Genomic DNA, 16,967 nt, shown 5'->3' with positions numbered 1-16,967 from the left:
CAGACAGCGGGACAGCCAGACAACAGGACAGGAGACAGCGGGACAGAGGGACGGCCGGACACCGGGCTGGACAGCCGGACAGCGGGACAGCGGGACGGACAGCCGGACAGCGGGACAAGGGACAGCGGGACAAGGGGACAGCCAGACAGTGGGACAGCCAGACAGCAGGACAGGAGACAGCGGGCTGGACAGTTGGACAGCGGGACGGCCGGACAGCGGACTGGACAGACGGACAGTCGGGCAGCGGGACAGCAGGACAGCCGGACAGCGGGTCGGATAGCCAGACAGTGGATCCGCGACACGGCTCGGCCGCCGGCGGTGAGTCGGCCCGTCTCCGCCCGGCTGGGGCCAGCGCGAGGCGGCTTTCGACTGACGGGCGGACCTGCTGACCATCCGTGGAGCCGGGCCGCTGCGGCTGGTCCCCCGGGCCGCCGCCGTTCATAAACACGCACCGCCCGTCTTTTTGTCGGGCAACACCTGTCCAGGCCGGCGACGGCAGGCTTATCGCCCGCATCGGGGCTTTTTGCCAGCGGCGGTGGTTTACTGGCGGTCGTCGGGAGCCCGGTACGTGGGCGCGAGGGTCGGAAAAGCTAAATCACCGGACGCGCGCGGCGGATGCCGGGGATGCATGTTGTGCAGGATGCCGGTCAGACGGAGGAAGGGACACCAGAGTCGGCGCGTGGAGAAACCCGGCCGCGATAGCGCCGGTTAAATATAGCTGATCAACTTTCGTTACCTAAGCGGTGATTGTCAGTCATACATCGGACTCGGTGAGGCGTGCCATGTAAGACAACGATTAATGAATATGTCGAGGGGGCGAATGAACTGAAACGGCCGATTTCAATTTGAGTTTGTTCTGAGTCACCGACTGAGAAAAGAACGGATGTGCAAAAGCCGGACGAACCAACGGAAGTTACGGAATACGCTGTGCAAAACAGCACAAACATAGCTCACACTTCATCCTGCCTTATCAACAAGAAGTCGCGTCCGCCCCGTTGATGCAAGCCCAAGGGTTCTCCGCCCCTCGGACGCGCCCGCGCCGCGCCGCGCCGCGCTCGCACCAGCCGCGCCGGAGCCGTCACCCCGCGTCGGTGGCTGTCGCCCCTGTCGGCGACACACCCACCGCGGCGTATCGGTGGCCCCGACCTGCCTCCCGCCGGGCCGGCCACCATCCATCGCCGCCCCACCTGTCGAAAGCGATGGGCAACTGCACAAATATTATCGCAGAAAATACGGCGGCGTCGCGGCGGCGTCGCGTTCGACGACGGCGGCGGCGACACCGCGACGGCGGCGACGGACGTCGACAGCGGCGCGGCGCGACGGCGAGAAATGACCGCGGCGGCCGCGCGCGCCCCGCGCGAACAATAGCCCGGCCGGCCAGCCGTGCCAAGCACGCCGGCCGGTTATAATTGGGACGCGAGCGAGCGCGCGGCACGGCTGCGGCGCGACGTCCGCAGCGGCGGCCGACGAGCCGCCGGCGCGACCGCAGTCGGCCAGACGGGCGGCAAACCGCGCCGCGTCTCGTCTGCCTCGACGGCAGCGCCTGTCGGGCGGCCGGCGGAATCGCGCGCCCGCCGCGCACCGGCAGCGGCGGCGGCGGCGGCCGGGCGGGCCCCAGTGGCGGCTAACCAGCGGCCGGCCGGGCAGGCGGTGGCGGCGGCGGCGGCGGCGGGGCTGACCGGCGGCTCGGTCAGCGGTGACGCAGGCTCCGCCTCCGACCAATCACTGCTGCCGCCGCCGCCGCCGTGGCGCGACACGAACCGAACAATGCCGCGCGATAAAACACCGGCCCGGCTCAATTGCGCCGATACGATCGCAGCGCGCCGCCCCCATGTTTTAATATCATATCGCAGAAAGGATCTCCCGCTATTTTATGGAAGACGTATCTCGCGATGAATTCGGTATGCTAATTTATTACCCGCCGCGGCGGCGGCCGCTGCTCCGCCGTCGCATATCGGCTCCTTCGCCGGCTGACGGATTTATTAATTCACATCGAAAGCGGGCCGCGCGCGGCCGAGGCCGGGCCTGCGCGCCGATTACGCCGTGCATTGTGTCCCGCCCCGCCCCGCGCGCGCCACGCGGCGACGCTTTTGTTTTCCGGCCCGGCAGCCCGTTAAAATCGCGATCGATATGCAATCAATTGAAATTCAGAGCGTTGCCGTCGGGGGGCCGCGCGGGCCGAGGCCCCGGCCGGCCAATTAACAGATGCCCGCCGCCAGGTTCGACGGCCGACGCGGTCGACACCGGGTGGCGTCATCGCGTCGTGATGACGTCACGGGCGACGACGATTTCGGGCTGAGGTCCGGTTGCCGGCTCGCGCCTCTGCACCGGGCTCGGCCGCCGGGACGGGCACGTGTACGCCGGCAGAGGCAAACAAATGCCAGGCGCGATCATGGGCGTAGCCACCGAGGGAAGGGGAGCAGGCAGATAGGCCATGGCCCGTCCACTTTACGTAAGTTACGTGTGGACTGCATTGTGCAGCAATAAAAGAAAATAAGTTAGGAAACTAAAAACGACAGCTAGAATGCCGTACATCTTAGCCTACTCATCTCTTGGGCCTACCCTCATCCCTGAACGCGTCGCACCTATCAGTTCCGACAATCCAGGCACCGTTCACACCCCGGCCGCGCCCAAGGTGTCCCCAACAGACACCAGACACGCGGCCTGTACCCTGGACCTCGGCGCGGGGTCATGCGCCCCGGGGACGCAGAGGGGGGGGGGGGCGGCCAGCGAGGGGTGACGGGCCCCGTCGCCTGCCGAAACAGCGCTGGGACGGCCGCCGTCCGTCCGCGCATGCACTGACGCAACGGCCAAGCAGCTTAGCGGCGGCCTGCGAGCGGCCGCGGCCGTCATTGCCAAAGCCGGCTTTCGCCTTGCACGTCTCAACGCGTTAGCCACGGCCCAGCGGAGCATTTCGATGCGAACGCCCTAGCAACGGCGCGCCGCCGTGACGCGCGGCGGGTCCGGCCGGCCGCGCCGGCCGGGTGCAGTGTGCACCGGTCACTGGTCAGCGAGCTTCGGTCCTCGCGATCTGCACCGACTGCATTCCGGTGCTCGTCAGCCGCCCATGCAATCAGTGCTAGTTCAGCGGCCGTCGCCCGCCCACGTCTATGATCTGTGCTCCTCCGCTGCTCGAGTCCGTTTGTCGTCATCAGTCAGCCCGTGGCTCGACGACCACCCGTCCTTACACCACCCGCGGCCGACAGCCGGCGCTCGTCCTTCCGCAGACCGTCCACCATCCGCACACGCCCAAAACCCCGCGCGGCCGCCACTAACAGCGCCTCGTCGATCGGTTCGGCCGGCGCCGCCGGTCAAAGGCGGCCGCCGCGCCGTCCGACGCCGGCCGTCCATCGGCCATTGGCACATGTCACGCTGGGTCGGGCCCGATCAGCCAGCACAAATAAACAGCGCCGTCGCGCTGACAAATTCACACGAGAGTGGGCCGGCCGCTGTACGGCCGGCGGCGCGGCCGGCGTAACGAGGCGCCGACGCGCCCAAATAGAGCACAGCCAGCGGCGGGAGTCAGCTGGCTGCCGCTGCCGCCATGCCATGGTGGTCACTCTGTCGCGGTTGGGCGGGTGCTGTCAGCACGCACCGGTTCAAATTTGCATTTTGTTAAACTTTTGGACTGCACTGTTTTTAGAGAGGCGGCAATTTGAGGTCTTTGCTCAAGATCAATAGCCTTTATGATAGCAGGATAGCAGGCAGTCAGTGATAAATATCACGAAAATCTCCTCGTCCCCAGCTTCGCTTATTTCGGCGAGCCAGCCATTCACTTTTTGTCAAAGAACAAATGTTACCTATGTCATAACTTCGCACAATGGGACTAAAAAACAAGCATGTTACCGATAACGATTAACACTCGGCAACCGTCCAGCACAACGTGTTAAACATTGAACGACTGGCCTGCCACCTTGTGGGCGATTTGGACAACAATGCTCACGTCCGAACTAATCCACTCCAAACGAACTAAATGGACACAGATGCAAGCTTCTTGGTCCATCACTCTGATGCAAGCACCTGGCATCATTGGAAGGCCCTAGCCGGGACACCATCTGACATCACACCGCCAGCTCCGCCCCGCAAAGCCGGCAAAGCTGTACTCAGCAACGCCACCCAGCTTAACAAGACTTCAGAACGACAAATTCCGCCCAGACGTTCAACGCAGGCTTGTTATAGACCTGCTGGGCCTCCTGGTAAGTCCAGAGGGAAGCAGAGCCTGCGCGTAATACCATGAAACGAAAAAGATATTGGAGGAGTTCGTCTCAGGTCCGTGCGACGGCACACAAACCAAAAGCGTTTTTCACTGACCAGTTTCCGAATGTCTGCACATGTCCACTATGTGTCCCAATGCCGTCGGCTGTCTCTGCGTGACACATTCGTACGGCGACATGTTCGTGTGGCGTCAGCAATCAGTTTTCACAAATGACTCGCTACAGCTCCTGACCGCGGCGGAAAGCGGGCCCAGTCATAATTTGTGTCTTGCTCTTAATCTCCGTCTTCGTCTTAATTGATTGTGTGGGTCTCTGTACTGAAATGGAATGCAAGTTGATGCATTCACTTCAGCTGCAAATAAGTCAAAACACCATGCAAGGTTACGCCACTGCTGATGAGATCGGGTATATTGGCAACTGTTAGCGTTGGAAGCTGTGCAGTTTTCAATAATGTCGAAAATGAGTACTTAGGGTTCTTGTCCCATGCTGCAGCACGAACGACCTACCAAGTCATGAGCGAATGACATATTGTAAGTACCGAACGGTCTGATGTTATGACAGTATGTTCTACTTGACATTAGAAAGAAAGACCTTCAGCTCCTGGTTTCTCGGCAATATTGGTTCAAAATTTTATGCTGAGTTAAAAATCTTCAATATACCTGGAGGTACTGGCTAAGCGACGCCGTAGTGCCAAGTAACGATCTTATTGAGTACTGCCGGGAAATTTTTATTCGACACTACAACGCCGTTTAACCAGCACCTCCTAGTAAATTGCAGGCCGAAAACTTAACATACAAAAGGTTTCAATCATTCATCATGGGTTCACTTCACTTCACTCACTTCATTTTTAGTTCACCATTCGTTGAACTCATAATACAGCATAATTTAATAACAAGACAGTAAGAATTGCTTTCACACGCTAGATGTTAACCGGGGTGTTTGTGTTGACATCTTCGAGATGATCTGCATTGCGTCAGCTGCTTCTACAGGAAGTAGCCTGCAGGTGGTATTACCATGCATTTTAGAACGCTCTTTCGTGCAGCGGAAGCCGTTCCCAAAAAAGCCGCCACCATTGGATTCCCACCACCTTTATCTACCTGTTTATGGAACCAACTCAGTTCTTATGGAAAAACCGTACAATCCCGTTAAAAACATGTCATCCTTCCCTCCCCCGTTCTTAAGAAATGTGCATTAATTGCATCACCTTTCATTTAATCCGTTTTTTCATGCTAGCTTACCCCCTAAGGCTCAGAGGGGGGGGGGGGGGCGGAGCAGTGGGGGGGGGGGGGGGGGGGGTAATTCAGAGGGCTCGGAAATCTCATTCGCACCTGACAAAGACGTACACTGTACCACCCAGCGCCTTAGGGGCGGCTTTACCAGGTCTCGCTGGACTTAAGCCTTTGAACAATTTCCGTTCCTGGCTTCGTCCGTCTTTGCAGCATTCATGCGATTAACTTGCACCAGAATTGTTTCACGCACGGCATGCTAATCTATCAAGTTTATCTCAGCCAAAAACGATTCTTCGAATTACTCTGGACATCTCGAAACGAAGTCGCTGTACCAGACGGAGACAATGGTCGCAAGCTTTTGTGCCAGCTCAGTTTCTCCTGATCTCTTCGCTTTCATTGCTGGTACGTTCACTGCATTTGGAGGCATTCTTTATCTCAACCTCGTATGCGGGTTACCAAAGAATGGCCCAAGGTCATTCCTGAAGTTAACCAACAGTTGCGATTACATCGCCAACACACAGCCTCCGTGACTTGTGGTCTACACTCCCCATCGCCTCTCTACGTAGCCTTTACTTAAACGAAACGAGCAGTGCTGCGTATTGTTAAAATGTCGTTTTCTTTTTTCGGCGTAGTGTATCAAGGCGCATTTTGCACCGTTGTCGAGTTGTCAAATATTGCAAAACACACCAAAAAAGTTTTATCTTACGTATTCGCCGTGTTTCAGCACGCGCCATCGCATTTACCTATAACTTCGCACCTACTTGCTCCAACGCGCTCCTCCGTAGGGGAAGCGCAGTGACCAGCACGCAGCTCGCGCTGTCAGCAGTTCTGTCCGCCACAGGTGGTACGCAAGCATGGCAAATCCCTCATCCTTGAGTGGATGTTCTAGATCACGTCCCGCTCCATTTCTAAATGTTTGCTCATGGTGTGTACGCTGGACTGGAATCGGCAGGGGCTGGCTTTCCCCACGTCGCCGCGGAAGATGACAAGATGACAAGATGAAGATGACAAAGTGACCGGGTATTGCGTGGTTTCCGTTTCGACTCGATTTTCTTCAAAGTCTCGAGCGCGTCCAAAATAGCTCCGTGTGCAGTAATGTTCACAGCATATCACACTGACGATAGAACCGCTTGGAAGTGGCACTATGACGATGCAAACCTAAACCTTTTGCTTGGTGCATGATGGAAATTAATTCGCTTGTACTTGTTTCGGCACAAAAAACGGCACTATTTTACATCCTGAAATGACAACATTTCTCCCAGGCAACTTGGTCCGTTACTGGCAACGAGCCCAAATGCTCATAGTCACGAATGGTAGTGAGCACTAATGGAAATTACGAGTTGCATGTAGAACATATGTATGGCGACTGTTTATGGCATGTAGTGTGTGAAGTACAATAACTCTGTTTATTTCTAAGTCGATCATAGTTAACTTGCATTGCTACAGAATACACTCATCATATAAGGCATTGAAATTTATTGATCCAGTATCACCTGACATAAAAAATGAATACTTTCAATAATGCACATCAAGGATTATGTGATGACTCATTTCCACCAGTAGCTCTTGGCGCAATTAAGGTCGGTTATTTTCCGCGTACCAATAATATCGAGAACTAAAGGGCTTTCTTACTTATATCGAAGTAAATGGCAAGTCATTTTTTGTAGTAATGGATTCTGCGCGCATGGGTCGCATGTACTGGAAAAATATAAAACACAAAACTTCATTTAAGAGCATGCATTGTGCACTAAGATAATTCCAGGAAGAATGTGGGTAACATAAAGCTCCTTTGTACCATTTCTCCGATGAACATAGACCCGTCCACGCGACTCAGTAGCTAGGCTGTCCCGTCTCCTCCTCCAGCCATGTCACCGAGGACGTCTTCCACGTCTCTGTCCTCGCTGCCCCATTTAAAGTCCGCTTCGGCAGTCCTCTCTATCCTCTCTGTCTCCGGTCCCACATAATGTGGCCGTCCTCTCTATCCTCTCTGTTCCCAGTCCCATCTAATGTGGCTGTCCTCCCTGTCCTCTCTGTCTCCAGTCCACCTAGTGTGACCGTCCTCTCGTTCCTCCGCCTTTCTCTCCACCCCAGCCTGTCCCCTCTATTACAAGCCCGACCCTGACCACCCTCCCTGTCGCCCATTCGTGGTCCTCCGTCTCCATCTCGTCCTCTGTTGTCCCTCCGTGGTACTCTCCATCCCCATCCCGTTTTCTCTGTCGTCCCCCCGTGCTCCTCTGTCTCCAACCCGTGCTCTAAGTCGTCCCTCCTTGACCCTCTCTGCCTCCAAACCGTGCTCTAAGTCGTCCCTCCTTGACCCTCTCTGCCTCCAAACCGTGCTCTCCGACGTCCCTTCCTCGTCCTATCCGTAACCAATCCCTTCTCTCTGTTGTCCCTCCGCCTCCACCCCGTCCCCTCCGTCATCCCTCCGTGGCCCTCTCTGTCCCCATCCCGTCCTCTCTGGCATCCCTCCGTGACCCTCTGTCTCCATCCCGTGCTCTCCACCACAGTCCGGCCCAGCCGAGCCGAGCCGCGGCCGTTTTTGTGGGCGGCGGCGCCCCAAAAACGCCCCGCCAGAGAGCCAGATGACAGCCGTCACGGCGCCAGGCCGCGACACGGCACAGCTGCCCCGCAGCTTATTGCTCTTGAAAACTGATCACAAGCCCTCGCCACCGCCGCCACCGCCGCCGCCGTCCGCCGCCGTCCGCGGGGCCGCGACTGACCGCTTCGGAGGGCGGACACAGGGCCTGCCGGCGCCGGCCGAGACGACAACGCTGGCGGAGTGCCCGCCAAATGGTCGCGATCGGCGCAAATACGGGCGCGCCGAGCCAGAATCTGGCGTGAAATATGGTGTCGATTTTTCTTTGATCCCGCATTCAGCCGGGCACAATGGACGTAAATTACGCGACCTTATCCGCGCCCATTTCGACACATTTCCAATGGCGTAAAAAGTACAAATCCGCAGGCCGGGAGTTAAGTATTATTTATGGGCGTTGTCAGCGGACAAGGAAGTGTGAGTGCGTTTGAATGGGCGCGTCGTGATGCGAAGGTGCACAGCGAACACAGAGCAGCCCGACATCCGAGAGCGGGGAGACGACCGGAGAGGGACGCGGTGGGAGAAACAGAACAGGTGGGCGACTGAACGGCATTCAAACGGAAAGCGACAGCGAAGAAAAGCGGGGGCAACGGAGCACAAGACGAGAAACGCGGCGCGCGCCGGCCGTTAACGGCAACTAACGTTCCCAAGACTGCCCTATCAATCAAAGCCCGCTTACCAAACCACCATTTTCCCCACACTTCAGCTCAAAACACACAGTAATGATAGCCTCACGGTCGCGCGGAAGGGATCACCCGCAGCGAATTGGACGTTACTCGAAATGGATGCGCGTGAAACACGTCACGCTTCACGTCAGTCCCCGGCGCCGCTGGCCGGCCGGCCTCCTCCACACAGAGCCGCCCCAGCCGGCCCTGAGCCGGCTCGCTCCCGTGAGCCTGTCCGATCCAGGCGTGTGCCGCACCACACGCGCACGATACGGACCAGAAGACGAGCGGCTTCCCTGCCGTCCCGGCCGTCGCCGTGCCGCGTCGCTGCCGGCGCCGACAGCGCGACCGCGGCGCGGCGCGGCGCGGCTGGCCGCCGGAGCTCCACCCGCGCGGCCGCCTCCAGCACAGGCCATCCATCAAGGTGGCGGGGGGCTGCAGCGGCGCCACAAAAACCGGCCCCGATCATAATTACAAACAGGATCGATGGCGGCCGGGCGATCACGGCGCCGCTAAACAAACCTCGGTGACACTGGCCAGGCGGCCCGCCGGTCCAGCCGGCCACCGGCCGCGGCCGGTGCGGATACTCCCGACAGCCGGCCGGCCGCGCGGCGACGGCGCTCGGACAAGCCCGGAGACGGGGCACGAGCGGAGGTGGACAGGCGAGAGGTGCAGGCGCGGCGTGCCCGTCGGGGCAGGGTGCGATTGCGTGATTGCGCTTCGACGCACGTAAGCGCCTGCGACAGTGAGGTGGCGATCTTTTGCATCGGTCGCCGTGACAAAGATACGATAATGCGACCGGCTGACGGCACAAAATGGACACATGTTCATCAGCCGCAACCTCCGCGACGGATGGGGAATGCATGGCCATGACAGGAAGACGACTCCGCCGCCCGGAATAGCGTGTTCATTAAGCCCAGCCCCGCGCGCCTTCCCGTACCTCTTAAATCGAGCGTTCCACGAAGCTCGCGCCCCCGCCAGCCGTCCCGACCGCGCCGCCTCGAGCGCGCTGCGGTGCCGCTGACGGACGGGCCGCCGCCGCCGCCGACAGGCCCCGAATGAACTCATCAGCCCGGCGCTGCGTGGCCGCCGTGATGGGCGTGTCCGACCGTGCCACGCGCACCGTCAGGCCGCCCCTCAGCGGCCGGGCCGTCTCGGTCCCTGCCCCCCCCCCCGCAACCCTGTCCCCCTCCCCCCGGCCCCGCCGAGCACGGCCGAGGTGACGCAGCGCCGCCAGTGAGCGACGCTTGTCACGGCCGGTTCAAACGGCGTGCAGCGAGCGGTGCTCACGCGGTTCAAACGTTAACAAGCGTCAATCGAAGCCCGCCCGATCCATTCATCCACGCAGGCGACTGGGATTCAATGAGGATGCACGCTATTGCGCGGCCGACGGGCGTGATACCCCACAACGACCGTCGGAGAGGCCGCCGCACGGACCACCATCCGGCGCCGGTGAAATGAGAGCGGACTTTTGGTCCATATCTCCGATGGCATATAACTCAATTTGTTCGTGGAAGGCAACGGGCGGTGCAGTGCCCAAGCTCTCTAGTTGGAACGGGACGGGGACTGTCTTGTCTCCGCGCTCCAAACAGAAGCCGGAGCCCCGCGGTGCGGCGAGCAAGGTGGCCTGGACAGCCCGGACCACCGCGGGACCGCCCGGACCGCCGCAGGATCGCCATGGTGTCCGCCTGGACAGCGCGGACAGCCGCGGGACCGCCAGGACCACCACGGGACTGCCGCGGACCGCCGGGACCGCCGCGGGGCTGTCCGGACCGGTCACGTGCCGACCGGCGATAAATAACGCCGGCCGACACACACGATTGGCCGCCGCACGGAAAGCCCGGACCGGGGCGAGCATTGTTTCTTACTGGCGATGGCGCACGGGGCGTGCAAACGCGACGGCGGGTAGGCGGGTGGCGGTGGGGGCCGGCGGCCGGGACCGGCCTGCGACGCCAGCCACCCGTCGCGAACGTCGCTTCGGCCGGCCGGCGGCGGCGGCGGCATCAATTATGCGTGATTCCGGCCGCTGGCAGGCGACCGTACCATCCACGGGGCAGGCGGGCGCGCGACCACCCGCCGACGCCCTGACGGACAGCGGGTCCGGTCCCCACCAAGAGTGATGCCCCGCGGGCAGGTGAGGTCGCGGCCGGTCGTCGCGCGCGGAGACCAGCGGCGGCGGCGGCGGTCGGTGGTCCGCGGCAATCGCCGCCGCCGCCGCTGCCGCCGTCGAGCCGCGCCGATACCTGACTGTCGTCATTAGCCGGTACGGCGCGGCCGGCCGGCGGTCTGCACCGGACCCGCACCACGCTAATCGGCCGGACCGGGCTGCGGTCGGGCGCGGCCCGAGGCTGTCCCGATCGCCGGCAGCGGCGCGCGCCAGCCCGTGCGGTACACACAACTCCAATTTCCCGCTTTTTCCTCTCTGGGCGCTGTTAACGAGACGCGGACGGGTAGGCCGGCCGCCGGACGGCAATTAACCGGGCATAAATAGCGGACCACCCCTCTCAGATCTCGTTCAACGACTGCCCTCTGACCTCATCGGGCGCCGTGAATAGATGATTGAAAGGTGGCCGGGACGGCCGGCTGGCCGGCCGCAGGCCCCCCGGCAGCTGTCGCCGTCGTGCCGCAGCACACGCCCGCACCCGTCCGGTCGGCCCACAACCGGCCGCGCCGATCCCGGCATCCGAGCGCCCGGCGGCGGCTCAGCGTGTGACATCATCCGATTGGGGCAGAGCTCGGCACTCCCGAAACGGGCGACGCTCGACTGGCTCCCAGCGACCTGACGTGCGCCAAACGCCGAGCCGGCCGGCCATCGCCTAATCCACGGGCGGACGTCACGCGACCGGAGCGCGCGAGCGAGCGCGGCGAGCCGCCAAGCCGTCCCTGCCTGCGAGCGCCGGCCGCCGGCTCCACGGCGCGTCCGACCGCCGCCGCCCGCCGCCCCAAAGCAGCCCAACATGGCGCCTGGTCCCACCGCAACGGAATGATGCGGCGCTAGATGCTGTCACGGCCGCAACAGGATTGAGCTACCAGCGCGGCGTGTTCCCCCGATCCGCCGACACCGGATTACCGGGCTCAGCAGCACCTGGCAGCGGCGCCGGCCGGCCTGGACGCCTTGTATCTCATTGACCAACACGCCGCGCGATGCGGATCGGGTCGGGACGCGTTCGTTCCCACGATGCCCGCGGGGGGGGGGGGTTCCCACGCACGAGACCAGGGGGACAGAACTGTGGGCGCTCCCCCCGCAGGACCGGGTCCTCTTCGACTAGCCCAGCTGACAGGGGGCGGCGTCAGAGCGGCGGGCGACGAGAACCCTTTAACCTGGGGCCGACCCTCTGACAGCGACCGCGGGCGTTCAGAGCGACCACCCACCAGCGGTGGAACAAGAGCTCGCCGGCCGTCATCCGGCTGCGGGCTTCAGACGGTTCTCGTACGGCGGGATACCAAGGACGGGGGAAACAGTGGTCGGCGGGTTGGCGTCCAAAGTTCTTCAACTTCAGTGAGCGCAAAGTGCGACCCCACCAGCACGGCAGAAGCCAGCAGACAGACTGTAGTTTGGTGACCGCTTCGCCGCTGACGACTCTGGCGAGAAGCAGGGCGGCGGGCCGGGCAGGGAAGAGAGCTGTCTGACACCAATGGCACGCATGTGGGGCGGGACCCAGACGGTACGCAGACGATGCCGGATGCGGGGCGCGCGCTGACGGCAGCTGACTAATCGATACATATGTCCCATGTGACACGGCTCAGCTACGCCGTACCACTTCGGTTATCGGTTCAGCCGCGCTATATCGCTTCGGCGGGGCCTCTGGCCGGACTTTCCAAATGCTGTGTGTTTCGAATAAGTTCCGTCGATTGCTAACAATGCATCATTGTTCAGCGTTGCAGCGTCTGCAAACAACTGTGCCGGCGCTGTGAGAACAATTACTTCCATTAACTTTCATTCAGATATCCCCTGACAGCCTCCGTACCCCGAATGACAGTCGGCCGACCTTTCTATTTTATCTTCCATTCCTCTGTCACCGACAGAACCTGAGCCCATCCCCTCCGAACCACCCCAGCGCCGCCCACCAAGCCAGCGGACCCGGAGCGATGCCCGCCTCGGCGCGTCTCCGCCGGCAGCGACCTCGACCCTCCGGCGGCCGCCCCGCGGCCACCGGGGCCCGTCATTATCCCATTGGCCGCGTGCTCGGTGGCTGACTCACAGCGGCCGGCTGATGGCGCTCAATGAGGCCGGCCTCTCAATACCGGGCCGGCCAGGCCTCTTGCGCCGCCGGCACCATCACCATGACCGTGCAGCACGGCCAGACGTTCCCCTCCCCCCGGACCGGCTCCATACGGCATCCTCTAGCAGGACGACAGCTGGCCGGAGCGCTTCGGCGTGCATCCGCAGCGGAATGCGCGACTGGACGGCTGCATTCAAACGGCTGTGCCGCGACGACCAAGTGAACGTCCCTATCCGACAGTGCACGTCAGAGGCGCCGCACGTCAGTGACATCGCACGTGTGTATCCCTGACAGGACGTGCACGTCAGTCAGTAGTGTGTCTGTGTCAGAACGTGCACGTCAGTCAGTAGCGTGTCTGTGTCAGGACGTGCACGTCAGTCAGTCAAAACATGCACGTATGCGCCGGCGCACGCATATACCAGGACACATGCATGTTTATCCGTTGCGGCGCACCCACGTCCGTCCCCGCCGGCGCCCGTATGTGTGTGCCAACGCCCGTGTGTACCGCTGCACGTGTGTGCTGACGCGCCTGAGTACGGCGCCGGCGCCCGCCAGCCGGCGCCGGCGGCTATCAATCGCCGCACCACCGCGTGTCAATAGCCGGCTCATTATCGTGCACCATCGATAAGATGCAGTCAGCCCCTAAAATATTGCAACCAATAAACTGCGAAACAATACCAGATTTACGGCCCGTCATAAATCGCGCGCGAGCTATACACTATATGGCCGGAGTCCGGGTGCCACCACGGCGCGCCTGCCCGTGCTGCCCCGCGTTGCCCTCGTCGTGCCCGGGTGCCCGGCGCTGCCGCCGCTGCCCGGGCGGCACAGGGCAGCGCCGCCGGTGCCGCAGCGGCCGCGCGTCGCCGCGCCCTGTCGCACCGTATATTTGTGCAGTCTGGCGACCCAAGGCTACGGACAGGCTCGTCAATGGGGCCGAACTAATGACGGCCAACCATACGGCACTGTCATCCGGCGGCGCTTACGACTTTGTTTTCGCCGCGCCGCCGCCGCCGCCGCCGCCCGGCCAGATGTTTATGCTCGCCGCCGGCCGATGTCGGCTGATTGTGGCACGATCGTGGCGCGCGCCACGCGTCCGCTGACGCCGCCCAGCGCCATCACGACCGTCATTTGATTACCGATACTGGCGTCAGCACGGGGCTAGCGCGGCCAGCCGTCCCTCGGCCGGCCGCCACAGACAGCGGAGCACCCGCCGTCGACGACGTCAGAGCGTCGGCGTTCCGTTCACCGCGCCACCAGGGCGCTCCGCCGACGCAGCTGGTCCACTGAAGCAGGCGGTCCACCGGTGCAGGCGGTCCACTGTGGAGCGGACCCGGCGGTCCGTCTCACACGGCCCGGCCGCCGTCGGCCGCGCGGCGGCTGTCAGATAACTGAGGCCCGGTCATAAAGGGCGGCCAAGGCTTTACGCTTGTCGATGCCGATCTTAGATGGCGTCCTGACTGGCCGGCATTCGATTTATGGCCGCCCGGGTGCAACGGCGCTGCCGCGGAACAGCCGGACGAGAACTCAGGCGGCGTCACGGACGGCGGTGGCTGCTGAAGACGGCCAAAACCATGGTTTCAACGAGGCGAGCCGGCTGCCGGAGTTCAGTGGTTTCAGGTCAAGGTGCATGGCCATGCCGCCGGAATGTGGACAGCCAAGACACCTGACACTGCGAAAGTCGGGTGTGTTGGGCACGTGGACTGTCGCCATCTTCATGTCATGTCGCTGTCGTGGCGTGTCGGCATCCCAGGGCTGAGCACAGCGCACAGCCGATGAGCTCACTCACCTCTCTTTGGAATGACGGCCTTGAGCAGGTAGACGGCGGCATCATCGACGGCCCAGGCGTGCATTTTGCGGTAGCTGTCGCGCCCCTTCTCAGTCAGCTTCTCCCACGGCTTGGGCTTGCTCAGCAGCTCGCTGACTGTGCCCTGGGACAGGCCGAGGATGTAGCGCGCGAACATGCGCTGGCCGATGTTGTTGATGCTGAGCAGCTCGCGCACGCGCCGCGCCAGTTGCAGCGTGTCCAGGCTCTGGTTGGCGTACTTGTCCATGTTGTAGCGCAGCATCTCCTGCAGGCGCGTCTCCATCGGGTCGCCCTTGGGGATGAGCCGGTCGGCGCGGTCCGTCTCGTCGAAGTGGTAGGCGGCGGCGGCGGCGGCGGCCACGGCGGCAGCGTGCTCGGCCGGGCCCGGGCTGGGCGCCGGCTCGGCGGCGCCGCTCGTCTTGCTGTCCGGGCTGGCCGCCTCGTCGCGCTCGGACGGCGAGCGGGGCGGCGCGGCCGCGCGCCGCCAGCCCTCCTCGCCTATCAGAGAGGCCACCGGCTCAGCGTGGCCGCCCGGCGCCGGCCGGCGCGCCGGCGGCACCGGCGGCGCGCCGGCCGACTGCGACGCCAGCGACGCCAGCGCACCGCTGGCCGACGCGAACGGCGCGGCGGCCAGTGTCGCCGGCGACGGCAGCAAGAGGCGGCACGCGCCGCCCGACACACCACCCCCGAGTGCCGACTCCCCTAGCAGGGGCAGGCCGGCGCCTGCAAGAGAGAGAGGTGCCTCGTGTTCCGCCGCTCTCTCCTCGCCGCCGAATTTAGCCGCGGCCGGCGGACGACACCCGCCCCGCCCGCCTTGTCATCACGTCAACACGGCCCCACGTGACACGACATGCGGGGAGGGTCGACTGCGGGCCGCGCGGCGCCGCCCGGGAGGCCGACACCGAGATCGGGCGCCCCGCGCACGGCAAAACATGCCGCCGAGCGCCAGCTTCAGCAAAATCCGCCACGCGCAGCGCGCGGCAAGCGAGGAGACAGCGAGCGGAACTCAAAGCACCTTTTTCTACGAGGCAGGACGACGCGGGAAGCCGGGGCCCACGGGGCGTGCGTCAACGCGTGGGTTACAACCAATCTAAACAGCGGACGACAGGCGGCAGACACCGGCTGGCAGCGCAGCGTGCCGGACCCAGGATAGCGCCCCGGTGACCGGGTCCCACGCCGCCGTGCGCCGCTGGCCGGGCGCACGACGCGGGTTGCTAGGGACGGCCGAGCACCCGGCCATGTAATCTGGTATTCGAACAGAATGCGGTGTGGCTCTGGGCCGGCCAGGCGGCGGGCAGCGTGGTGACGCCGGTTGTACCAACGTACGCCTCAAACCCCCCTATCGCAGACAAGAAACACGTGTTTCGGTTTGTGACGGTGACAGCAATCATCGCTCAAACGCCGGCAACTACGCTACACAATTTTGATATCCCGTAGATAACCGCCACGCCGACATGGAAACACCAATCCGGCTTGGACGACAAAAACGACAGGAGTGTAACGTTCAGACTGCGATTTCAAGATTGGCTAAAAAAACGCCTGCAACAGATGGCCAATCCCCTTCAACAACCGGCGTGATACGGTTGTAATTCAGCTAGATGCGTCCGCGCCACGCCGCCACCCGGCCCGCCACCTGGCCGGGGCCCGCTTCCCACGATCGGCCGTGCGACCCGGCCCGCTCCGGGTCAGGTCAGGCGACTCACCCTGCAGCTCGCCCGTCTTGACCTTGAGCGCCGTGTTCTCGTTCTGCATGGCCTTGCTCTTCTCGAGCATGAGCACCTCGAGTGGTTTGGCTCCCGACAGAGATCTCTCGTCAGCGGTGGAGGACTGAGACGTGCCAGGAAACTCGATCGATTTCAGTATCCTGCAACCAGCCGTAACGGTGTCATCGGTGTCCCCGCTACCGCTGCACGGCGTACATCGTCTGCTGCGGCCCAATCGGGCTAATTGCGTCTGCGCGCGTCCGTACAAGAGACGGGCGGGTGGACACTGGACGGTCACGAACAGGGTCGATTTGTGGCCCCTGACATGGACGCGGTTGCTCCTTGCCTTCATGGACTATTCCTAATTGATTTGTGGCCCCTGATGGAAAGAGATATCAGCCAGCACAAAGGCCTAATGAGACCAATTACGCTTACGGTAGGCAAGTGAGGCTGCAGGGATAGCACGGTGGACAATGGGCACAGACGTGAAGCGGCGATTTCGCCTAACGTGATCGCTCAAAAGTACATTTGCTGAC

At 62.4% G+C, this 16,967-nt stretch overlaps 1 protein-coding gene across 1 annotated transcript in view; it reads right to left on the bottom strand.

The window, feature by feature from the left end:
- The window catches only part of LOC119112187 (protein CASP), a 242,096-nt gene that overhangs the window by 38,344 nt on the left and 186,785 nt on the right, over positions 1–16,967 (bottom strand). Inside the window, exon 11 of the mRNA XM_037236259.1 lies at positions 16,432–16,592. Within this exon, the coding sequence (XP_037092154.1) occupies positions 16,432–16,592 (161 nt within the window). The remainder of the gene's footprint in view (positions 1–16,431; positions 16,593–16,967) is intronic.

The sequence above is a fragment of the Pollicipes pollicipes genome, unplaced genomic scaffold, assembly GCF_011947565.3.
Source record: "Pollicipes pollicipes isolate AB1234 unplaced genomic scaffold, Ppol_2.1 Scaffold_7261;HRSCAF=8764_pilon_pilon_pilon, whole genome shotgun sequence".
NCBI classification, from domain to species: domain Eukaryota; kingdom Metazoa; phylum Arthropoda; class Thecostraca; order Pollicipedomorpha; family Pollicipedidae; genus Pollicipes; species Pollicipes pollicipes.
The sequence above is the reverse complement of the archived record's forward strand: the minus strand, read 5'-3'. Positions and strand labels throughout refer to the sequence as shown.